Below are 26,220 nucleotides of genomic sequence, written 5' to 3'. Positions count from 1 at the left end.
TACGGAAGCTTTTATTGATATTATGATGTATTTCTTGTTTTACTTCTTTTCCAGCTCCTGGTTGAGATTTCACATCTTTAACAGGTTTCACACTGAGTACATCTGCATAGCTTTTTTCCAGTTTTTCGCATGTGGTTTTTGTAGCGTTTTCGACTTTTTCATCAACCAATGCCGTCAGCCTTTTTTCCATATTTTCAAGACGTGCTTGTATTCCCTCACTCTCTTTTTCAATTTTCTCGTTCATTTGCATCATGGTCCTACACTTTATGAAGTTATCTCTTTCGTTATTAGTTACACATGTGTCGCATAGACATTGCGTTTAAACCCAAGTCTTTTATGCCATTGATGGCGGTGTTAGTAAGACCAGTGCAGGTGCTCTCAAGATGCATTTGAGCATTGCATGATACACAACTGAAACATCTGTCCCTGGCATTTATGGGTTTTTTGCACGTTTTGCAATTTTTAGTCATATTGGTGGATACAGAGAGAAGGAGAAAATGGGATAGAGAAAATTTATTTACAATTTGATCCAAGCCTGGACAATTAAGCCCAGTCCCGTCACGAATTGAAATTTAAATTTGATCCAAGCCTGGACAATTAAGCCCAGTCCCGTCCCGAATTGAAATTTAAATTTGATCCAAGCCTGGACAATTAAGCCCAGTCCCGTCACGAATTGAAATTTAAACTCACAATTTATTTCTGTTCTCGTTTCCTTCGTGCTTCTCGTTGTTTTTTTGACGGTTTCTTTTTCTTCTTTATGATATCACTCAAGTTGCTATTGTTGTTTCGTATTATAGCTAAAGTTTTGATTTCAAGTGCGGTTTCCTGATGCAGTTCTCTGTATCCTTCAAGTAGATCTTTGTCCTGTTGTTTCGAATTCGAAATTATGTCTGTTGTAACTTGAACAACTGGTATCGGAAGTTTCTTTAGATCTTCAAGAATATAGGGTGCACCGTCTCTCTGACAATAGACAAGGCCTTCAATTCGAGGATGCGAATTGATTAGGGGTTTGATTTCTGAAACTAGTTGATTGGCAGTAAGGGGAGTCCTTGGATTGAATGGATGTTTTGAAATCGAATTGTTTATTACGTCGTGCCAGATAATTACAGACTCGTTTCTGTTAATTTCGTCTCTCAAGATGTTTCGTACGATTTTATTCGATTTCGATTTGGGATGAAACGTTACTCCCTTGTAATGGATGACGTCTTCTTGCAGTTCCTCGTTTCCTCCTACTGATGCCCAATCTTCAAGTGCCAGATGTAATGAGCTCGCTCCAATAATCACAACCATGAAAAAGGGGTCACCACGGCTACCCCGCAAATCATTTAACCTGAAACTATTTAATAATACGATCTCACTTTTTCACATATGAGCGCACAAACTTTTGGTAAGTTTTGTGTACTCTTCGTTTATCTATTTAACAATTTAATAGCATATGTTTTACCCGTTTTTCATACCTGTGGTTTCTGGAAGACAGATAGGAGATGAAGCACAGTTGGGAACATAATTGACTCTAGAGGCCGGCTGTTCGAATCCCGCTGTTAGAAAGTCATTTTCAAAGCGTCTTTTTCAGTTTGTATTTTCTTACAGTTTCGAAGCTCCTTGTGGCCAATTTCGCCTGTGTTTTTAAAAGGCAGCTTCGGTGTATGCAAATTACGCTTAACCACAGTGAGGGAGTGAAAATGTTTGATTTCTCATCAGGCTTTGTTTCTGGTTGCAACATGCAAATTGAATGCAATTACAATGAAAACGCATCTGACCTTCAGAGTTTATTTTTACTTGGTTATTCATTGAATTGTTTTGTTTTCCGAGAATTTTAAATTCAATAAATGTTTCTGTTTGGTTCCATCTAATTTGTTATTTCTGCTGATGTTTCACGTGGCATCGTTTTCTTAACGGGGGTCTATGACTTCGGTTGGCAATTTCCCTTTTGCAATGCCTCCTTCGGTTGCTGTTTAGCCGATATATTGACGTTAAAAAGTCGATTAACTATCGAATAGGTTGATTTTTTTGAAAGCTTTTTTCTTTGATATCTTGCAGTATTTTTTTGGGCAACTTGTGATTTTGTTCTTACTTGTTCGATTCTGGACTTCTATAAGTTAATTGACAGATCTGTTTGAAACGGAAGACATCCACCAAGTGGCAAGACCATTGGAGAAATTTACTATACAGGAAGTGGCACTGGCACTAATAAAAATGAGAAAAGCCCAGGACTAACTTCGGATATGATGAAATTTTCCGGGGAATATAGACTTGCTGGACTTAAGGAAGTCTGGGATTTTAAAGGAAAAGGCGATCCGTTAAAATTCTATTCTAAGGAGGCATCCGATTACTGGAACACACATGAAAAAATCTAGAAAAACGTGGCGACAATTTATCCATGTCATACAATTTGGCTTTAAGGGTGGTCCCTGTATCACATATTTGTTCATCTCGAAAAAGCCTGCAACCGTGAGGCGTAGTTGATCTCGAAAAAGCCTGCAAAAATTAGGCGTAAATCAAGGATTTGCTTTTAGCCCATTGTAATTTATATTAGTATTGAAAGAGGTACACCAAAGAAAGCTTGGATAGTTGATATTAGTTTTTTGTATTGTCCTCAAAACGATTCAAAATAATGCAGGACTTCAATAATTCAAGTCCTCAAAATTGTCTTGAATTATCAAAGTTTCTGAAAGTCAGGACGAGTGCAAATTGCTCCAGAAATGTTGCTGCATACACTTTTTAAGTAGCCTTCTGGTTTGATGAAACGTAGGTGTGCAGTTTGTGTTTCGTGCCATAGTTGAAAAACTAGTGCAGTATTTGAAACACTAGTGCAATGTCATCAGTATCTATCTAACGATCTCCCTTGTTCAAGAAAGGGGGGTATTGTTAAGTACATTATTTCAAACGATATTTCAACCATTTAGAATGCAGCAAAATTAGAACGCACAAAAGAAAACTCTAGTGCTATTTCACTTGAGTAGATACAACGGGGGATTGTTAAGTAGATCCTATCTATTGTAGAACAACAAAAAAATCAGAAAGTAAAAATCTTGTGTTAGCGTAAATTTTTTTCAATTGTGTGTTTCATACCGATTTCTTCAATTTCTCGATTCAATATATGATTGTTGCTATCTGCTACTTGAGTCAATTTGCTTTCTTGCTGTTATTTTACACCAGTGGCTAAAGTTGAGCGTGAGTTTTTTTTTCTAAGAGGCACCTTTCACCGATAATTATGGGCAGCATTTACTTCATTTTACTTCGACATATTACGAAATTTTAACATATACCTAAAGCAAATCATCATAGCCACCCTCTATGAATTGATCCGATTTAGGTTTCAAGACTTCACAGTTTAATCTGGCTCTGAATTTGCCAGTTTTCCTTATTTGCACTAATTTTTTCAAAACCGCATGAAAATGTAAGTAGCAGTCGAGGGTGGTTCGATTTTCACCCGGAACCATTAAATTTTCTCGTTGAAAATTTTTCCCATCGCATGATCAAAGCTTTCTATTCGGCTTAATTCAGAAAGCGTTCTGTTAGATGGAAATTTGAGCAGATAGTGAAAACATGCGTTTTCAGACCTTGAAAAACTGATTAGTCCTTGAAACCAAATTATGATATTCTCTTTCAAGTTTCATAAAAGTCAGGACTAGAGAGTTTGAAGTTTTTAATTTTAAAGTTCTCACTGTTAAATTTTGGCCAATTTTAAGCGCAAATTCAGGTTTTTATCGCTTAAATGTCTGTTTTACAGGACGCTTTTTGACGAAATCTATTATATATTTAAATGCGGGCTTCACTATCTCGCCATGTTTAAGCTTTTTCAACGTATTATTTTTGCATGTTTAAGCTGTATCGTATATTGCAATGGTTAAGAATTTTTTTTTCGATTTTCCAATTTGATTTTAGTGGTTATTTTACCGAGTTTAAGTTAAGCAGCCCAATATCGAATTAGGGGTTGCGAATTTGGCCTCCAATTTTGAATGCTCGAATCATTTTCGCTAACGAGATAAGACGATTTTTTGATTTTTTCAAAAATTTTCAGAAATTTCAAATAACAAAATAATTTACAAAACTTGAATTTCCCAACCCTGTAGTTGGGTGCTGTCGGAGTACTCTAAGGAGTTACAAATCTTGCCTCCAAATATGACTGCTCAATTCTTTGTAGTTTTCGAGATATGACGTTTTTTGTGATTTTTTCAAAATATTTCAGAAAAATTAAAATATTATTAGTTTTTAAAAATCTGAAATTCCCAACCCTGTAGTTAGGTCCTGTCGGAGTACTCTCAAAGATTGCGAATCTTGCCTCCAAGTATGACTGCTCAATTCTTTGTAGTTTTCGAGATATGACGTTTTTTGCGATTTTTTCAAAATTTTTCAGAAAACTTGAAGTATTTTTTTTATTTAAAAATCTGAAATTCCCAACCCTGTAGTTTGGTCCTGTCAGAGTACTCTCAAGAATTGCTAATCTTGCCTCCAAATATGACTGCTCAATTTTTTGTAGTTTTCGAGATATGACGTTTTTTGTGATTTTTTTTCAAAAATTTTCAGAAAACTTAAATTATTTCTATTCTTTAAAAAACTGAAATTCCCAACCCTGTAGTTAGGTCATGTCAAAGTACTCTCAAGGATTTCGAATCTTGCCTCTAAATATCACTGCTCAATTCTTTGTAGTTTTCGAGATGTGACGTTTTTTGTGATTTTTTCAAAATATCCAGAAAGTGCAAATTAATTATGTTTCAAAATTTGAAATTCCCAACTCTATAGTTCGGTGTTGTCAGGGTACTCTAAAGAGTTGCAAATCTTTCCACATGCGACTGCTCAAATGCTTTAAGTTTCTGAGATGTGACGTTTTTCGATTTTTTCAAAATTTCTCAAAGAACTTATCTACAAAGAAATTCAAAAAATTTTAAACTACTAACTTGATGAAGATACAACCTTATTGTCAGCGTACACCCAGGCGTCTCAAATCTTGCCTCAGTGGTTGCAAATCTGGCTTCCAAATTTCTCCCGAGGCCCATTAAGTTTTCGAGATGACGCTTTTAAAATGGGAATTTAAAAAATTTAAAAGTTCAAAATTACCAACCCTGTAGTTGGGTGCAGTCAGAGTACACTAAAAGTTTGCAGATGTTGTTTCCAATATATGCGGTTTTTCATGAGTTGTCGAAAAATTTCGAAGCACCGAAGGTGCGTTAAGCGCTTGTTTACTTGAAATTTATCAAAATTTTTATATAGGGCGAGAGCAAATGCTGAGAGATACCCTCTATGAAATTATCTACTCTCAAATTTGCATCAGAGTGATTTCTTTTTCGAATAAGCGAAAAAAAGTTGTTAATGTGTTGTGAAACATTCTAAGCGATAAAATTGAATTGTTCAGTGTGACAATTTTACTTAACTGTTAATTACAATTTGACGCGTTTTAAATTTGAGCTTAATGCAGGTGATGAAAACTGGTATTTTCAGACCCGGAAAAAATTAGTAAATTCTTGAAATTTTAATTTGATAATTTCATAGAGGGTAGCTCTGATCATTTGCTCTTCGTCGATGTAAAAACTTTGTTCAAATTCCTAGTGAATATTGTCCAAAATCATCCTTGAAAACAAGCATTTTAGAGAAAAGAAACCTGAATTTTCGCTTGATTTTGTCCTTTAGTGTGTCTTGCAAAGTGAATTTAGTTTTTTTGACACATCTAGAACAGTTTTAAGTTTTAAGAAGAGCTACTGATGGAATTTCCATAGCTTCGTAATAAATTTTAATTTACGCCGGTCTTTTACTGATTGAAGTCCACTTAGAGGCTAATAATCTGTAGCAGTCTATTTGAGTGACTGTGGTAAATAGCTTTTAATCTGTATTTCTCATACTGCATGTTTCTACTAGAATAATCAAATCGAATGTGGCCAGTTTTAGTCGGTTATAATTGTTAAACTTCGCGAAGTCTTAATGCTTTTTATTCTGTTTCTCTATTACAGAAGACAGAAAGCTATTGTGTTTAAATTTCTAATGATATAATTTTTCTAACAGCGATGTTTTTGTATGCTTTGAAGCTAATCAAGATTTCATCCACGCCTAACTCATAAAATATTATTAAATTATCTTCTTGATTTTGTTACGGTTTTTTTAATTCAATTGTTAGCTAACTCTAACTCGTCATGAGTTTCAATAATGCTCAATATTATAAACTTCCAAGAGTCCTTTTACGAACAGCCAAAGACGAAAATGAGTTTTTAAGCAGCTCTCTTGGTCAAAGTCAAAACCGGAGCTCGATAAACTATGGTCCTGGTGATGATTATTTTGCCAATAGTCAGCATGTTCCCCAAATTCGAGGAAGTGCTGGTCACGGAAGTGTGGGATCTGTAAAGCAGTTTGAGAAGATGTTCCGTATACACTCGGAATCTACGCAGTTTGGATCGATTAATTTGCCGAATAGATCTCGGTCTAAACGAGAGGAAGTTCCAAATCATAACCGAGTCTGTTCAGGTTACATTAAGATTCTTATTTAAAGAGTAATTTTCAAGAAAATTAGAAGTTGTTTAATAATCAAGGTAATAGAATTTTTGGGATTTTCATTCCTTCTTGAAAGTTTCCCAGTTTTGTTCACAGCCTTAAAAGCTCATTCTTAAATGTGCATGAACGCATTTAAGACACTTATATAGGTCATGCTATTTTTGTTCGCTAAAACGCGGTAATTTAGGCTCTCCAAAAAGTGGAAATGGCACAAAAAAAACGTTAATGACTTAGTTTCGAAAGTGGGTTTTAATTAATAGTTTTCCCAGCGGAATTTTAAAAGTTCAAGTGTTCTCAAATTGTGTAAGTTTTGTAAAAAAAAGTTACAATCATAAAAGATATTTTCTTCACAATTTTAGTCAAAAAATTTCACAAATACCTTTTTTTCCGTTTCCTTGCTCATTGACACATTTCATGTGCGAAAGAATGAAATGATTTTCTTCTATACAGTGCTGATTTAAATTATCCGGACAAAACGAACAAAATTTTTTCTCAAATTGGGTTAAGATTAGACAAAAAGGGAAGAGAACAAAAGTTGCTTAGTATTTCCTCAGAATTAATATGGTGTAATTTTTTCTCCAAAATTCTCATCCAAAATTTTACGCCAAAAATGGGTCTTTTTGGTTTTTCTCAATTAATCAAGAATTACGCTGAAACTACTTTATTAATTCACGAGAAAGTTATGTCACAAGAAGCCTCTTACACAGTCGAACAAATGTTAAATCTCCAAAAACTAGTATAAGAGAAAAAATGTTTACTTGATAGTCAATAAATGTGATTTTTACTATATAAAACCCAGAACCTTTGTTTAAAAACATTTTAAACAATTTGCGCAAACTTTTGGAGATTTAACCTCTCTTAAACTTTGTTGGGCTGTGTAAGAGGCTTCTTGTGATATAATTTTCTTATCAATTAACAAAGTAGTTTCAGCGTAATTTTTGATTATTTGAAAAAAACCAAAGTGACGCATTTTTGGGGTAAAATTTTGGTTGAGAATTTCGGAGAAAAAATTACACCATATTAATTCTGTGGAAATTCTAAGCAACTTTTGTTCACTTTCTTTTTTTGTCTAATCTTAACCCAATTTGAGAAAAACGTGTATGAAAACTCAAGTTTTGTTCATTTTGTCCGGATAATTTAAATCAGCACTATAAGTACTGATGATTTTTTGGTGTTTTGTTTGCAGGAAAAAGTCTTAAAGCTTGTTCACTCTCAAATTCGATTTTTCGCGGCTTGACTTTTGATTTCTCGCTGGCGATTAGCTTGTATGTGCTGTTGCATGTATGTTCTGTGGGAATGCCCGGCAACATATATTTTTGAGCGTGTCTGCATTTTAAATATTCGTTTCATTCGAATTTTGTTTGTTGCTTTTAAACCAATTCTCATTTTCTTTTTTTTTGCAGATTTCTCGATTTTTATTATCACTTAAAGTTTTCTTCGGCTTTGGGTTGATGTTATATCGATTTAGCTGCCTGATAATTCGGCTTTTGGACGGCTGAAGTAGGGCGGATGAAAAACTTAGGTTTTTCAAAACTTTTAATTGCTCAAAAGCTTTTACAGGAATTTTTTCTTCGGCTCTTTAGTTGTCTACCCAAGTGTTGAATCTTGATGAATATACCGCTTGATGAATATTGTGTTTCTCAGTATCTTTTCTCAAAGTCGATCGCTTTGAGACACATAAAAATATCGACCGTTTTTTCATTTTTTTTTTCGTATCAGTGGCTTTTATGCTATTTTTAAAGGAAAGCAAATTCCCTGTGGGTCGCCAAGAGTAAAGTGCGCAAAAAAGGTGAATGACTTTTCATTTAGAAAAGGTTTATAAATTTAGATTTACCAGTGGAATAAAAATTTAACCTATTGAACTAGTTTCCTCTAAATGGGACAACTTCACCAAAGAAATGCCAATTATTAACAGTATTTTAAATTCAAAGCGCTTCAACGTGTGATTTTTTTGAAATTGAATTGAAAATTTTGTTGGGATTTGATTTTCGAGCTCTCCTATGTCACCATTTAGACTCAATTTTGACCAAATTTTCTGCGCTGTAAGCAAATTTCCTGCTTCCCTAAATCTGAACTTAAGATTACAATTTGCTCAAATAAAGTCTTTTTGGTGGTTGACACAAGTGAACAGACTTAATTTCAAAACAGAGTGTACGCAATCCGTTTCGTGCTTTGACGAACAGTTTCAAATCGCGACAGCAACCAAAAAGTAATATGTACGATGGATCTGAAGTCGGAATGCAGCCTCAAATGTTTTCAAGTGTCAGAGGACCTCTGAAAGTGAAACCTTTCGAAGAATTTCAGATGCACGGCTCAGTTGGACCGAAGTATACAAGTCTTCAGAGGCCGAAATCGGAAATGCAAGATGAAGATGTGGCTTCACTGAATGGTAGAAGTGGAGGATCGACTAAGGGATTAGGGAGGTCGGGAAGTGATGTGGGAAAAATGGAGAGATTAGGAAGAGGGCAGATGTCGGGAAAGGAGCTGTACTTGAAGAGAAAGAATTACGTCAAAAAGGAGCTGAAAAAGAGAGATTGTAAATAAATTAGTAAAAATTTATGTGCTGTGATGGTGAACGTTGATCACAGATTGTTGATTCAGTCTCATTTATGCCACAAAGTTATCCATTGCTCATTTTTTTGTTTTATTTGATTTCTCGTGGGAAATATTGTATTTAGGGAAAGGGAGTTCATTTTCCTCCTTCTTTCAACCTTTTGCCGGCCCTTTAATTAAAGCCAATCAGTCGCATGTACTATCCTGAAGTTGAATTCTTTACTAAACTGCTGGAAGGTATTTTGAAATTAAAAAACAAAATCGCAGTTCAAACCTTGAAGTGTTTAAAACAGGATGCTGTGATGCCTATTTAAATGTTATATTATTACTATGTTCAATTTTTTGGTTTTTTTCTTCTGGGGAAATCATGTTTTCATTTACCACAATGAAGCTGTCACAAAACGAAGAGATTTTGAATGCGCTAAGCTGCTTTTAGTTTTGTTTCACTGTTCCATGGTAATTTCTATCAAATAAGGGATATTAAGTCTATATTTTTGAAGCATACATATTTAGGCACTATTTCCATTCAACAATCTGAGACTTCTTAAAATGGCTGAGACAATAACTTAAATTGACATGCCTTAAGTACCTTTTTATGAAAAAAAAACAAAGGTTTGAAGGATGTAATGCTCGAAATATAAAACTATTTTTCATGGTTTCAAATAAGTCAGAGATAGTTTTATCTTGGTACTTTTTAAAGAGCCCTAGTTCAATTGATGTTGGTTATAATGAATTGTAGTGCTTCAAATGTCCTACTTGTGCTTTAAAAGTCCTGCCATAAATTCAACTGGCAAGTGACAATGGTCTGTTTTTGTGTTTCAGCTTCATTTAATGAGTTTAGTGGAGGATCTCGGGGAAATATTGCGAATGGAGATCCGGTATCTCTTCAGATGCAGTCAAACACACCACAAAATCAACACTACAAACAAGCTTCATATTCAGGGTAAATGACCTATTGTTCAGTTTTCTTGTGAGCTGCAAAACTTCTCATTTCGGTAATTTTTTTTTTCCTGTGAAAAATATTTATACACTATTGATGTTTTTTTTTCTATAACTGCTTCAAAATTCACATTCGAAAAATCAAGATGAACTAAGCAAGCCTTCAATTTTAGCTGATGATTGGGCAGTCACTTTTAACTTAGTTAATGCGGCTTTCGAATAACTCATTTTAGCCGAAAAAGCTTGTGAATTTTTTTGAACTTTTGTTTTATGTCTCTGTTGGTGTTTTATGCATAAGCGTAGCAGGCTCTTTTCCACCTACGCACCCCAACTATTTGAAATTCAGTTTTAAAAACTATTTGCTCTTTCTGAATGCAATGAAGCTTGGCATGATGAACAAACCAAAATTTGTGAATGGGTTTGTTCTTCAGATTGTTATAACGCACCTATTATATATTTAAATGCGGGCTTCACTATCTCGCCACGTTTAAGCTTTTTCAACGTAATTTTTTTGCATGTTTAAGCTATATCGCATATTGCAATGGTTAAGATTTTTTCGATTTTCCAGTTTGAATTCAGTGGTTATTCTACCGAGTTTGAAATTAGCAGCCCAATAGTGGGATGCTGTCAGGATTCCCCAAAAGGTTGCGAATTTGGCCTCAAATCCTTATAGTGTAAGAGATACGACGATTTTCGTGATTTTTTTTCAAAAATTTTCAGAAAAGTTAAATTCCAACATAATTTACCAAACTTCCCCTAACCCTGTTGTTAGGTGCTGTCAGAGTACTCTCAAGGATTGCAAATCTTGCCTCTAAATGTGACGGCTCAAATCCTTGTAGTTTTCGAGATATGACGTTTTCTTGTGATTTTTTCAAAATTTTTCAAACAAAAATTAAACGAAATTTTTTTTCTTCAAAATTTGAAATTCCCAACTCTGTATTTGAGGGCTTCTCAGGAGTTGAGAGCCTTGCCTCTAATTATGACTGCTCAAATTCTTGTAATTTTCGATATATTACGTTTTTTGTAATTGTTCAAAAAAAATTAAATCAATTTCATTTCCAAATTTAAAATTCTTTACCCTGTAGTTGGATGCTGTCAGGGTACTCTCAGGAGTTACAAATCTTGCAAAATGCAACTGCTCAAATGCTTTAAGTTTTTGACATATTTTTGATTTTTACGAGATAAGACATATTTTTGATTTTTTCAAAATTTCTCAAAGAACTTCCCTACAAAAAATTTCACAAAATTTGAAACTACTATTTGATGGAGAGACAACCTTATTATCAGCGTGCAACCAGGCGTTGCAAATATTGCCTCTAATTCTGAATGCTCAAATCCTTTTATTATGTGACTTTTATTATGATTTTTTCATTTTTTCGGCAAACTTAGGTTTAAAAAACTCACAAAAGTTTAAATTCCCAACTCTATAGTAGGGTGCTCTCAGGGACTCTCAGTAGTTGCAAATCTGGTCTCTAATTTTTTCCAGAGGCCTATTAAGTTTTCGAGGTGACTCTTTTATGGTTTTTCAAAATTGGAAATAAAGTTTTTGTAAATAAATTTGGAAATTGCCAACCCTGTAATTGGGTGCAGTCAGAGTACACTAAAAGGTTGCAGATCTTGGCTCCAATATATGCGGTTTTTCATGAGTTGTCGAAAAAATTCGAAGCACTGGAGGTGCGTTACACGCTAGGTTATCTTTCATACTACGTAAAGCAACAAGAAAATAAAATTTGAAATTTTGGTGGGAAAAGGTAAAAGAGCCGAAAAGGAATAATACGAAACCACCTAAGATCTTATTTATTGAGCCCAAAATCAAAATTTCCACATTTTGAATTGAAACTATTTCGCTTGAATCTGATTGGCTAGAATTAGCTTATCAGACTCCAGCTCAAGCTTGAAATATTTTGTCAAGCCTTTTAAGTAAGCTTGTAAATTAGCTGAAATTACCAATGCAATAGATTGTTTTTATAAAATAGTCAAATAGATTTCAAATAAGCTGCCCGGAGTTATGTCCGGACTACAAAAAAAAAACAGAAAATAGCTCGAGGTGGGAAAAAGACCAACTTCACAGCTGCTTGAAACGTGTCCTTGCTGGAAATCGGCTAAAAGAAGGGCACGCATTAGTTTAACCAATCAAGCCCGATCAGTGTTTTATTCTTTGCGTGGTAGAGAAATTGCAAAACTGCGGAAATTGGGCGAATTACGTAAAAAGACCCGCCCCTTTTTCTGCAATAAAGACTTGAAACTTAGAGCTCAGGCTAGAAATAAATAAAATGATTCGTATTCTAATTGATAAACGCATATCACTTCGATAAACACTTAGAAGTTTTATTTATTGCGCGTTATCTAATTGGGACAGGCTTTTTCCGAAAAAATTTATAAGTTAATGAATCAGTTCGTGAACTCTGTCAATTTTTTTATGAGTTTTCTACTTGTGTTATATCGCTTAGTCGCCTCATAATGCGTCGTTTAAAAAAGCAATTTTTTGCTCATCGGTACTTTTAACTTTGGAATCTCGAATTTTTATTGCTAAAAATTTTCATGAAAACGATTTATTGGCTCTCTTTGGTCTACCCTAGTATTTTTGGCTTAGTTTCCGCTTCATATGTTTTGATTTAAACATGTTTACACTTACAAACAGAGTGGTGTATTAGTTTGAACCTTCTTTTTTCTAACCTAATTCGCAAATAAAAGTGGTCATCAAAAGTGTACATTTATTTGGTAGCAATTTTGCTATAATCACGATCTCTAGCATTGGAAATTACATGGCATCTGTTCTCTGCTTTATTCGTGACTAGTGTTAATGATTAGTTAAGCGTCTGGCCAGTAGCGGGTTTAGGGGGCGGGGGCGTATGCCCCCCCCCCCCCACCTAAGTGATTCGACCCCCTGTTTTATTTTGAGACATCCATTTTTTTGCTTACCGACCCTTACATTTTTTATGGCGCATTCGGCCCCAATCTATACTAATTTTGAACGCAATTTTTTTTTTAGAAATTTTCCAAAAAGTTGTAAGTGCATAAAAACAAACGCCTTTTTTGCCCGTTTTTCGAAAAAGTTGCCTGCGGCGCAGAAAAATTTGGGAAAGTTATGGTCTTTATAGTGATTTGGAAGAGCTAAAAAAAGATCGACAAAATTCTTGAGTTTTTTTTTTGAAAATCCGCACCCAAACCACCCCCTCCCCCTCCTCGAGAAGTTCCTATATCCGCGCCTGTCTGTGGCTGATGGTAAGTGCTAAGTGCGTGAGACTCAAAATCTCTTGGTCGCAGATCGAACTCGAGATGTTGCCGAATTTTTACTAATTCGAGGCGTATTTGTACTTTTTCATTTTGCATTTTATAGAGCTGCTTTTTGTCGTGTTCCGCTAGTGTTCAGCTTCTCTTTTGACTTTATCACCTTTTCTGTCGGCTAGCTTGCAATGCTATGTTTGCGATGTAGCACTAGTGAAGCGAAACTCCGCTGCGTCTTTGAGTCGTAAGTTCCAATTCAGCTATTTTGGTAATGCTTTGTAATTCAGCTATTTATGTATTTGTTTATTTTGTGCATTGAAGCTATTTTTAAGGCTAGCGATAATTGTAATTCAGCTATTTTGGCAATTCTTTGTCAATTTTTTGTAATTCAGCTATTTTTAACGCTTGCTGTTTTTAACAGAATATATAAAGCATTTGGTTGCCTAGCTCATTATCGATTCAAGTTTATTATCGACTCACTTCACGCACAGCGTAAAAGCTTAGATTTTCAGACTTTTCAAAAGATTTTAGCCGACAATTTTGTTTTCGGGTCTAATGGAGTTCACCCCTCTTTTTTTTGTTTAATTGCCCTTCGATAATTGTTTCTGATAACAAATGGGCGACGATTGTGATCCTGGTCGTGTTCTCTTCAAAGTTAATATTCAAGGCAAATTTTTGTAGTTGTAGTTCTTTGATTTTTTCATTAGTTTTGGACTTGTATTTTCTGTCTGCTAGCTTCCAATGCTGTGTTTGTGGTATCGCAAGTGGTGCGAAGCTCCGCTTTGCCTCTGTGTCCAGGCTGAATTTTTTCGAGTTCCTTACCCGAGTATTTTTGTATGCATATAGTCACTAAATAGTAGTTGCTCTCGTGAAAGTCGTAGTGAAAAACCATGTATTTGTATACAATGTAGTTGTGTACTGTGTGTTTTTAACTAGAAAGTTTGCTTGTACAGTATTTATCAAAAGAGCATTCGTGCAAAAATTGCAATTCATGTATTACATCAAGAAGTTGGGTTTTTGAGAAAATAATCTACGTTTCAAGTTCTGATGTTGGTTTGCTTTTTGAACATTTTTGACCGCAGAGGCTGAATCGATGTTCTACAAATCCGGAACATGCAGGTGCAATAGAAATTGGTTGACAAAAAGCGAATCTCCAAAGTTAGAATTTTTCGCCCATTTGTGATATGATTTTGGCTATGACCTTGCCAATGCAAGCGTGTAATCAGGGTCTTTGGGCCTTTTATGCAATTGTTTACGAAAACAAAATCAAATTCTTTTATAATCGCAGGTCGTCGGGAGGAGACAGTGGGATCAGAACAGAACAGAGCAGCAGTGCAGGAGGAGTGGTAGCGAGTCACATGCTCGGGGCTAGTATGAGTGACGAGTACGAGATCGGAATGCGAGCCAATGGGCCAGGAGGAAAAGGTGGAAAGAAGCACGGGAAGGGAAATCACAGGTGAGTAAAAGCAGTAACTGAGCATCATTTAAAAAGGCACATACATCTATACAACTATTCAACAGAATGATCACTCGCAACACATTTTGGCGCCGGTCGAGTTTGAAGTCAGTAAAATTCAGCATGGGATTCATGCAAAATGATTCAGTTCATCTGCAATAAATTTCTGTTTCACAGAAATCACAGATAACTTTTTGAATTTGTGTTAGAATCCTGAAATGATTTCGTGAAGGGTGGTTAAGACAAAGCTCGGTACATCACATCCTAACATTTTTTACTGTTTAGATCAGCTTCTGCTTCAAGAAACAGAGGGTCAACTGACGAGGACATGGATAACAATTTCACACTCATTTACGGAGGTTAGTTTTTTTGTTTCGAGCCAAAAACTTCCGAAAAGTGTCTAAAAACGTCGAAAACGTAAGTGTTTTGGAAGAGCTCGCAAAATCAAATTGGTTGTTGTTGTTTTAACCACGCTCTGCTCTGGTGGCAGTCACGAATGGTCCAGAATGATTGTTCGTGCTTGGTTTTGTTTCTGTTGTTCTTCATTGCGTGATTTCGTCTCGTCTCAGTACTTATCTGCAGGATAAACTTGTTTTGAAAGTGCCCCAGTGTTTGCTAGGTAGACAGTGTGCAATTCTCCAGTTCTGTTGGCCCTCGGGGGACATTAGGGCTGAAGGAGAAACGTCACAAGCGCTTCATCTCCATTGAGGTCGATGAAGTAAAAAGTCAAGAGTGGCGACCACTCAAAACCCCGTTTCACAGACTGGGCGTCTTTTAGTTCTTCCGTCTGATGTGTGCTGTTGTGCAGCCAGCATCTGCGTCGGCTAGCTGTGCTTTGATTCTTAACAGCTGTTTTTCTTGGTTGCCTAGTTTCGGCGGCTTCTCTCCCAATAATTTGCTTTGTATCTCTTGGGTCATAAATTTAATTGTATTGGTGTGGATTTTTTGGTGCTCACATTACCGTTTTGGCTTAAAAAACAGGAAATGTCATTGTGATGTTGTTATTGCAAGGTTGGTTAAATTGTTTGCTTGCACAGTACGGAACTGACGGCGAATCAATTTGTTCGACTTAAAAGGTTGACAAACCTTTCGGCCGTTTTTAAGCTTGCAGTTAGCAAGCGTTGTCAGATCTAAACAAAGACTTTTCCACGTAAACAATTAGTCTAACCGGATCATTGAATTATTCTAATGTTTACTTTATGATAAATTCGTATCTCAAGTCTTCTTAGTGAGAATTGGCATATATTTAACGTCTAAGGGATTCATATCTCAAGTCTTCTTAGTGAGAATTGGCATATATTTAACGTCTAAGGGAAGACTAGGGCCTTGAGTTCGCATTCAACCAGGAAGTGTTTCCGTTTGGAAAAAATGTCGGCTTAGTTGCAAGAGTGCGGAATTTTCTTCTGGTTTGAGCAATTTTTTCTATAGTATATAATTAATGTTCATTATTCCCGTAATCTGTGAACGAAACAAAGTTTTTTTGCTTAAAAGAGTTATTCGGCGAAGGGTTAAAGGGTTGCTTAATTTTTGTAACAATTGTTTTTTGTGAACTAAAAATTTATGTTCGATTCAACTGGCGTGTTAAGTATAATTGTCTAAGTTGCCGCTCGATGCGTTTTTCTGAATGCTTATCTAACGCTGGTGAGTACGTGGTTCGACATTTTTCCTCAAACAGTGTTTTGAAAACCATGACTTTCTGGGGCTGTTTTTTTATTTTTTCACTTTCATTCCCTTTTTGACTTGCTCATCCCTAATGTTTTCACTTTTTACTCTTGAGATAAGCAAGGGTATTGCAATCGAGTACTAGACTTTTTTCTCGTAAATAACTTTAGTCACAGGACTCATCATTTCATATCTTGACTCCTTCATCTTCTGACATGCTGGATTTCTTGAAAGTTTAAATAAAAGTATTATAATTTGAATTGTTATTAGATAAAACCCGTTCCAGGTTGATTATTTTTCGTATTTTCGTTCATTTTTTTTTCGTGATCGTGGTTTTCGCTCTAGTTTCTGTCGGTTCCTTTTCCGTTTTAAAACGACATTTTTTGTTTCTGATAGGTTTTTTGGCCTTTTTTCTAGAGCACTTGTTTTGCTCCAATTTAAACTGTTTTTTTTTTGTTTCGACTTTAATTGAAAGTTCAGTAATTTTTTAGGTTTACCAAGTCTGAGTTTGCGTTAATTTTTTTTTCAGTTTTTTTGTTTCTTTTTTTTTAAATATTTAAACAGCTTCAGTTTATGTTGTATCGGCTCATACAACTTGTATTGCTTAATTTTGAGGGCAAATCAATTAGCATGCAATTATGTGTTTCAGATTGGATAGTTTGTTAAAAATTTTAAATTTTTTGATACTTTTTCAATAACATTTTTGTTTTCGGCTCAAACAGATTTTGACCCAAAATTTGTTGCTGCTCGGTAATTAATTTTCAATTCTTTTTCAGGCTGTTTATGAACTTCTTTTTATACAAAAATGAAATTTTGTTACTGTATCTTATCCAAGTTTTCAAGTTATTTTTTCTAGTAATTTTTTCAACTTTGTTTTTCAGATTTTTGTTTTGCATTGCAAGTGTTTCGAAGTGTTAAAAGTTCAACCTAGTTATGATATGACATATGAAAAGAGATATAGGAGAGTTGTTCGGGCTCAATCTTACTTGCCGTCGGTTTGACTTCTTTTTAACTTCACTAAATTCGAAGCAAATTGCGCTCTCTAATAACAATTGTGCAATCCGTGCGAAAAAATGATCAAGTCTAAAAAGTGTATTTCATTTTTCGGTATGCCAGCTGAATATTTGACGCAGTTTTCTCAAATTGGACAATTTTTTAAGTTTCCTTCAGTTTGTTGTCATTCAACTGTTTTTACGAGGTCACTTTGGCTTAATTTTTTTTTGGCATAGCCCAGGGATAAAATTGCTAATCATGAAGAAGAGAGAAATAAGGTTTATAGAAACTGTGCTAATTAGAAAGTTGAATAACGAAAAACGCAGGGGCGGATCTAGGATTTTCTCGAGAAGGGCGAATTTTCAAAAATTTTCGAAAATTTTGTCGACCTTTTTTTTTAGGTAGGTCGACCGAATTGATTTTCCGAGCTCTCCCAAAATACTAAAAAGACCCTGTTTTGGTAAAATTTTCTGCGCCGCAGGCAAAATTTTGAAAAACAGGCCAAAAAAAGGCGTTTTTAGGTACCTTTTAGAAAATTTTGAAGAAAAAAAAATGCGTTTTTTTTGGCGCGCGCTCCCCTCTTAAAGTAAGTATATATGGGCGCCAAAGGCGCCTTTAGAAAAATTTTAGGGTCCATTACCAATTATGGATATCTCAAAATAGTACAAAGAGGGGACACTTTGGGTCGGCAGGGGCAAGAGGCTTTGAAAAAGTATTTGAATTCACAGCAAGGTGATAATAAAATGCAGCAAGATGTAGTGTAAGTTTCTCGCTTGTCTTTTTTCTCGCTGTAAAATTCAAGTTAACTTCAATAATTGTTTTGAAAATAAATAAAGAAAGCACATCACATTATGAATGGTCTATTTTCGCTGGTGTCTTAAGTTTAACGAGATCGTAAAATATGATCTACAATTTCTTGAAGAGCGTAATTTGATATGATGGTTGACTTATTTTTCGTTTGCCAGACGTTAACGCCTTGAATTTCCTACACTTCGAAAAGCGTTAGATATTCCAATTTCCTTTAAAGTAGTTCCCGAGCCAGATAAAATAATAGTCCTTGCTCAGTTTTGTTTATTTATATTTATTTTACAAAATGTTAATCTAGAAAAAGGAGTCATACATTCAAATCAAGCTGATGTTAATTCACTAAGTATACTTATAAATTTTGACGTGTTGAGTTTACCAAGCTGTCATGGCATAAGTGTTGTAAAAAATTTGACCTTAATTCCAATGAAAGCTGTGTTCCTTTTGAAACAAAAATGTATGACATAGTTTGACATATCTGATTACTGATGCGAAAGTATTAAATAAATGATTTTGTCACCTTAATTCTTTATTTGTTGTTCCGTGGATTGTATTATCTTATATTTTGAATTGAAACAACCATATGTCGGCTTCAGACCGTCTCTCGGCAGGGGATGGAGTCGGATCCGCCGTGTCCGTGTCTTCGCGAGTCTCGAGCGTGAACAACTCCAGTTCGGCTGACTTCACAGTGGAACACTTGACTTCGTTCACGATGTCACGCGAAGACGCATTGTGGACAGTAGATGATGCTATTCGGAAATTGAAGTTGCAAGATGTGAAGAATAAAATATGGTCGCAGGAGATGAAGCTGCGTGTGTCGGGAGACGAAATCAAACTGTACGATATCAACTCCTCTGTAAGTGCTTAAGTTTTGGGTTAAGTTGCAGCAAAAGAGGATAAATAGATGGCTCAAAATGAAAAAGCACACTCTCTCTTCGCAATTATTAGTATTTTGAGCCATTCTTACGTATGATACAACGTTTGGCTTTCGAATACTTTTAATTCAAAAATATTTTTATTTAAAAAACAGTAATCAAAAACAGGTTGATTTCGTTGTTTACTTGTTTTGAGTCAACAGTAGCTTTCCTGTCTTGATGTGTATAGTTTTGACTTAAGGAGCTGATAGACCGATTCCCCTACAGCGGAGTAGCTCACGTGGAAGCCGTAGTGATCAAGGACTACCACCTGGAGAGCATTCTGGCCATCATCTACACTGACATGACTGGACGGAAGCCGGAAATCTATCTTTTTCATTGTGACCACTGCGATGTTAGTTCACCTAATTATGCTGTTTTACCCTTTAAACAAAAACTTTTGTTCTCGAAGCTACTTTCTTAGTTAAAAATAGTAACTCATTTATTGATTACACGAGCGTAGCGTAGTGTGATAGTACGATGCAACTTTTTTTCCTACCTAAATCGTCGCAAATATAAGTGCAACTTTTGGTGGCACTTCTGAATCGGAAGGCTCTATTAGCATGATAATCACAAAAGCTTTGGCATTTGATTAGAAACAAACTAACAATGTTTTTTAATTCATCATTTGAACGGAAAAAAGTAATTTGTTTCATACAACAGTATAATAATTAAAATCCTATTTCAGTAATTTTCCAAGTCGATTTACCTCGCGAGATTTTTGAATTCATAATTTTTACACAATTTGGTTTCATACATTCTAATTTATTACGTTTATAGTAGTATGGTTGCGTTTAGTTAAATACATTCCAAATTATTTTGTCTGCTCAAGTTTTGTCGGCTTAGCTGCTACATCCAGAAATTATCTTGTTCTATAAGCGAATTTCGGTTCATGTGTTTGCAGAATCGCTGCCGGATGCGTTGCCCTATCACGCATTATTCTTGTGATATAAATATATTAAGTTTTAGTTGCAAGTTTTGTTTAATGTAATTTCAAGGTGACTGTAAACTTTTAAATCTTTTTAAATACTTGTTTTTTGGCTAACTTGTGATTGATCGAAGATTTTCAGATTTGTTTCCTCTGCATAAGTTTTGTTTCATTGCTAATTTTTTGTTCAATTGTCAAGTATTTCTAGAATGAACTTCTTTCGATACATTCGAAAATCTAAGTTTTGGTTGACCTAGTTTCAACACTTTTCATTTTCGACGTATGTTTTTTATGTTACTATTGTATTGCAAGGGATGCGAAGCTCCGATTCTCCTGTGTTTAACTTTTTAAATAATACAACTCTTGCGGCCACATTTTGAATTGGAGATCAATCTTTTTGTTGAAAAAAATTTGTTTAACAAATTTGGAGGTCGATCTAAAAATTAAGGGTGAATAAACGTAGTGAACAGTTTATATAGGTCGTTTTGATTTTTCCCCTTTTTAAAGGAAATTTGATGGCGCCCCAATTTGACTTTTGGCTGTGTGACTTATGTAAAAAAAGTCGATGAACGTTTTATTATTAGGTCGTCCTGATGTTTTTTTTTCAGGAAAAAGTTTGATTTTTCTCAGTTTGACATTTCAAGTTTTTTAAGTTCAGTTCATTTTTTTGTGAAAGCAAAGGCAAACTCCACTATCGAGCAGCAAAAGTGTTAAGGTCACGGAAAACGCGATTCACTTCTAATTTCGAAAATGGATTTTACATTCGAGATTTCTAAGCGAAAAAAAATTTTGCATTTTGATCCAATTTTCTCAAGTTGAGTTAGTTTCAACAAAATTTTGTCAATAGTAGCTTGTTCTTGACAATCAAAGGCTTTCGGCTTTTGGTAACAGCTTGAAATTTGGAAATTGAAGTTGTTTTCGAAAACAAATTAGTTTTTTTTTGTTTCCTTGCCTTCATTGCTTCTTTTCCAACTTTCTGTTGCCTTGTTTACTTTTTAAGCTCAATTCAATTTTTTTTTGCATAAATTAACATATTTTCTTCTCCATTGAAAAAACTCCATTTGCAAGAATAAAAATCGTAAATGAATATTATGTTTTTCCTAGCGCTATAAAAACACCCTTCGATTTTTTTCCAAATGGGCTCGTTTTATGACAAAAAGTAATTGTCAAGTTCTTGTGTTTTAAATAGCTTTAACTGGATATTTATAGTTTTCGGAATTCTAAAGTTTTTAATAAAATCAATCAATTTTTTCCGGTTTCCTTGTTTTTTGACATTTTTTCAATAATCAGAACAAAACGATTTTCACTTGTGTAGGTCTTGATAATTTTTAAAAGCGAAAATGGCGTGAAAAAACGGGAGCGACTTATATTTCGAAAGTGGAGTTTAAACTTCAGATTTTCAGCGGAATTTTAATGTAAACTATTGATCTATTTTTTTAGAATTTGTTAATTTCATCAATAAAGTGTCGATCATAAGTTTTTTTGAATTCATGGTTGTATTCTTGAAAATATGCATGTTTTCTATGCAGAAACAATTCTTGCTTTGGATTTTATTTTCGTTTCGCATAACATCTCGTTATTTTATGCAAACAGAGTTAGTATAGCTTGTTATAATTTTTTTTTGGCCTTTTTTACATATTGTTTTTTTTTCCCCAGGAATTAGTATCAAGTTGATTTTTCGTGGCTTGGCTGTTGATTCCTGTATATGTTCATTTCAAATTCGTTTGCTTTAATGAGGGAAAATTTCGTTCTCTAAGAAGTGAAAGTCAAATGATGCAAAAGTTTACGATTGACCTAAATTTTAAAAGTGGATTTAAATTTTAAGGTTTCCTTGAAGAAATATATATCGATCCAGTTTATTGTTCCGACCATCGTATTCGGGTGTTTATTTTATGTTTCGCACGCAAAATCAGGTGCCACAAATAATCATCTGAAGGCGTCGAACGATATATCATGTTAAAGTCCTTGCAGTCCTTGCAAATATTCATCATAATGGGTGGAGTGAATAATCATTTTAAACCCCTTTCATCCCTGATTCGAACGATATTAAATTTTTTATCGAAACGTCCGAGTGTCGAGAAAAACTGGTTTGAAATTTTTGAGTTCTAGTTTAATTTGGAGCGAGTTAAACAAGCGAGCAGACTAATTATAGAAGAATCAGACTTCTGGAGAATTTAAGTTGAAGTCCAGTAAAATTCTTTTTCGAAGTTTTTTAGCGCCATCTTCCGAAAATTTCAAAACGATTTATATTTACTTTTTTTTGTAATTTTTCATTTAAAACCGTTGGCCTATTGATCCATTTTACTCTGACTGTCGAATTTCTGTAAATTTAGGTTTTCATCGGATCCAGGTCTCACACGACTCAACAAAAACAACATTAATTTGAAGAAAAATCAGCATTTTAAGTAATTTTTGGAGTGTGTCGGAAACTTTTGTGCTACTTGCACAGCCATTGGCTACCCTTGTTCTCTTTGGTTTAGTTAAACTAAAAATATCTATCAAAAAAGATGCCATATAGATATATTCATTTCTGTATAAAGAATCAGTGCTTTTTTCGGTTCGTTGGACCGTGCCGATTTTCAAAAACTACCGTATCATAGAGAAAATTGCCTATTTCCCTGTGTGCCTGCATAATCACCTAATCTATGTTTTGCAGTGCTCAACTGTCTGCAGCCTTCTCAAAAGTCTATAAGAGAAATTTTGACCCATATATATTTTTTTCCGTTCTCGCAAAAATCACCCTTTCAAATTTGAGATTTCAGATATAATGGATAGAGCGGGTTGTGTGAAGCTTCCCTGCGTGAGTGACTACACCCATTTTTTTTACATTTGAGAGTAATGGCGCTCGGAAAATTTTGATTTTTGACCGTTTTTTGAAACTTTTCTTGAGAACTGCCTTCTGAAGTCTGAGGTTGTCGGTCGAATCAAAATAACTGGTTGTTGGAAATCCCATGCTTAATTGACTACGCTAAATTTTTTTTGCTACTTAAAAAGTTATAGCCTTGGAAAAGTTAGCTTTTGCTTTTTTCGCGTTTTTTGAGACAATTTGAACTTTCTCGAAAACTACGCTCCCAAATCTGACTTTTTGGGTTCAATCGGTATATCAGATTGTGAGAATCTTTTTTGTTGAAGCAGCTGCGCCCCAATCTCTTACACAAAAAGATTTGATTTGTTGACAAATTTTTGATTTGTTGATCATTTTGTGTAAATTTTCTTTAAGTATCCTGCCAATTCTTATATCAAGGAGTTAATCGAAATAAGATTTTGAAAGCCTACCTGCATTAGATGCCACTGCCATTTTTAGAAAGGTTTGAAACTTTGACAGGTTTTTGAAAACTTTTTCTCGAGAACCACCGTGCCAATTCTTGGCTTAAGAGTTCAATCGAGTAATCCGATTTTGGGAATCTTCTTTTCTTAAGCGGCCACGACCTACTTTTTGCTGAAAAAAGTTATGGATTACGGAAAGTCTTGTTTTTGAAATTTTGGCCATTTTTTAGAAACTTAAAAACTAACCTATCATACCTGAGATGAAGAGCTTCGTAATCGAAAAAACCGGTTGCGAGAATTTTTTTCCGCAGAATTGGCGTCTTGTTAATTTTTTGCAAGAAAAATGTTGTTTTTGAGAAAATTTCAAACTGATTTTACTACTAAGTAATCTAATTAGTGGAGTATCCTTGAAGGTTTTGGGCAAATTACGATGTTTGAATATACCCGTTTCAACCCGTATCAGTAGAACAATTTCGAAAATATCAAAAAGGTACTTCCAGCCTTAATTGGGTCGCTAGTTTGTTCACCTAGTTTTTTCAACATTTTTCATTCAACATGTTGTTTTTATGTTTGTGTTTTATAGCAAGTGGTGCGATGCTCCGCTTTGCTTCTGTGTTAACATTTATTACATATGCGAGCGTAGTGTTATATTACGAGTCCATCCACATGTTCTAACCAAGCTCGCAATTAAGTGCTCATTTGATGGCACTTTTGCTACAGATTTGGCAATTTAATCGCATCTTTTCCAGCCGCTTTATTGCTGGCCGGGGCTTGCCTATTTTCAAGCCATCATCTAAGGGCGTGGGACTCGTTAACTCCAGGTCGGCGTTCCATTTCGGCTTCAGTTCATCAAAACGTTTTCTGCAATCAATGTTGCATATGGTTGAGAAAACCTATTTTAAAATGTTTTATTAGAAGTTTGGGCTCTGTTTTGTTTAGGCGGACGAAGTGACAAGTGAGATCAAACTGGCGATGGAACACTACCACAGATCCAAGCCATCCAAATATGCAAAGGCTGCCCAGAAAAGGTCCGTACATTTCACCTATCTCATCATGCATTATGTAACCACACTGATGAATAGCCCTTGACTTCTTCAACTAAACAATTAATACCAGTCACGAAAAGTTGCGCCTGAGTTATTTCGATCTCAACTACGTTATAACTTTATCACATCATATCAAATCATAAGATATCTTTTCATTTCATTTCTTATCATAAACTTAATATATATCAAATCATATCATATCAAATCGTATCATATCATATCAAATCATATAAAATCAAATCATATCATAAGATATCTTATCATATCTTATCAAATCAAACTAAACTAAATCATATCTTTAATATCGTATCAAATCTCATCACAAGAAATCGTATCATATCGTATCAAACAGTATCACATCTTATCCAATCATAACATAACATATCACAATATTTCATATCGTATCATATCAGATCAGATCATATCATATCATATCACTCATATAATATCAGATCATATCATTTTCTGCAGATTAGTTTAACAACTTAGGCCTTAAAAGGTGTAGAGTAATGATATACTTAGCTTAAGTAGCTTTTTGCATTCTGTGATTTTTATAAGCAATAATGATACTACTTTATTGAACAGCATTTGAAGTATCTGAAAGTGGCCAGAGTCACTTCAAAGAGCAAAAATCCGAAGAACGCAATGAATGAAAAATGTTTTCTTCACTTTTATCAATTGACGTATTTCTTGATTGAAAAGTAAACAAGCGTAGAAGTGACCACCTGTTGTGATTTGTAATGAAGGTACCAGAACTTTAAAAATTGTTACCAAAATCAGTAAAAATTAATTTCAAGCCTTAAGCTTGTAATTTTAATGACCTGTCTGAATTTCGCGAATTCTATGATGCTCAGATAATGGTGCGATGAGTTGAGCAAACTATGCGTTAGTATAGCCATGCCTCTTTTAATACGATATAATGATTGTTCTCATGTCTTGCTTTGCGGCTGAGTTTGAAATCGTATTCGTTTCCACTAGACTGGATTTGAAAAATGATCAATTTGATATCATTGGTTGTCTGACGTTTTTAGAGTTCCTCCTCTGCATATCAGAAAGTTGGTATTCACGCCTCAGCCAATACCTTATTCAGACTACAATTAATTAACCTTGAATTAAACCAGAATAAGTGAATTGATGCAATACTGTTGTTCCGTGAGACCCATGCTCACTGAACTGTGCTTGGAAGGGAATAAAGTGCGATCATCTTCAGAAGTTTTTCCTCTCCTGGAAAGCTGTATTTGTCGGTCGAAAAACAAAATATGTTCATTCAAGGCACAAGTTTCGGCTGCCTGCCAAATTAGTATTCTGAAAACTCAATTATTTGGTTCCATTATTTTTGAATTATTTAATGGAAAAAAAATGGTTAAATGAACCCCGTTTGCTGATTCAAACCTCATAAGTGTATCATCTGCTGTTATAAAGATTGGATGAGATCCCTTTCCATGGGATAATTCTGAAATTTGAACTGACTGATGAAATATGATAGGTTCTTCTTTTTCTCGATGGAAAAGGATTTTTAATTTTCAGTAAAGTCAAGCAGAGTAGTCTGAATGGTAGTCAGCAGCGCCTCAGCGGATATCCTGTCGCAGCCTCACCAGTTATGAGCAGGTCAGCCCATGACCTATCCACCATTCCCCAAGGTCACTACCCGATGACATTCTACAACCCCAATGCAGTGCCCGCTTCTGCCAATCGGGGCTCTATTAGCGGACACAGTTCGTCCCCTGCCAACTCACAAGCTAAACGATCCGGAGGGAGGATAACGGGTATGTTGCTTGATTCTTGCAGAATCATTTCAGTTAAATTTGTTTTCAAAACCCTACTTCAGCCGACTTCCTAAGAACTGTTATGATACATGACCGTATATTTTTCAATGAAATTGTAAAATTGTTTTTAAAATGGTTTACCGTAGCTAGAGACAAAGTTTTGAAGTTACTAACTTTTCAT

At 34.8% G+C, this 26,220-nt stretch overlaps 1 protein-coding gene across 5 annotated transcripts in view; it reads left to right on the top strand.

The window, feature by feature from the left end:
* LOC134846304 (epidermal growth factor receptor kinase substrate 8-like) overlaps nt 1-26,220 on the top strand; it is a 140,147-nt gene that overhangs the window by 102,763 nt on the left and 11,164 nt on the right. For 2 of the 5 annotated variants that reach the window (XM_063863603.1, XM_063863604.1), the window contains exons 1-9: nt 5,910-6,446; nt 8,632-9,019; nt 9,859-9,979; nt 14,492-14,659; nt 14,945-15,018; nt 18,715-18,974; nt 19,235-19,387; nt 24,167-24,255; nt 25,801-26,039. In XM_063863603.1, coding sequence (XP_063719673.1) covers nt 6,129-6,446; nt 8,632-9,019; nt 9,859-9,979; nt 14,492-14,659; nt 14,945-15,018; nt 18,715-18,974; nt 19,235-19,387; nt 24,167-24,255; nt 25,801-26,039 — 1,810 coding nt within the window. In that variant the 5' untranslated portion in view covers nt 5,910-6,128. Of the gene's footprint in view, nt 1-5,908; nt 6,447-8,631; nt 9,020-9,858; nt 9,980-14,491; nt 14,660-14,944; nt 15,019-18,714; nt 18,975-19,234; nt 19,388-24,166; nt 24,256-25,800; nt 26,040-26,220 lie in introns of those variants that run through there. The other 3 variants (XM_063863600.1, XM_063863605.1, XM_063863606.1) reach the window with 3 other exon arrangements.

The sequence above is a fragment of the Symsagittifera roscoffensis genome, chromosome 5 (genome assembly GCF_963678635.1).
Source record: "Symsagittifera roscoffensis chromosome 5, txSymRosc1.1, whole genome shotgun sequence".
In the NCBI taxonomy this organism is placed as follows: Eukaryota; Metazoa; Xenacoelomorpha; order Acoela; family Convolutidae; genus Symsagittifera; species Symsagittifera roscoffensis.
The sequence above is the reverse complement of the archived record's forward strand: the minus strand, read 5'-3'. Positions and strand labels throughout refer to the sequence as shown.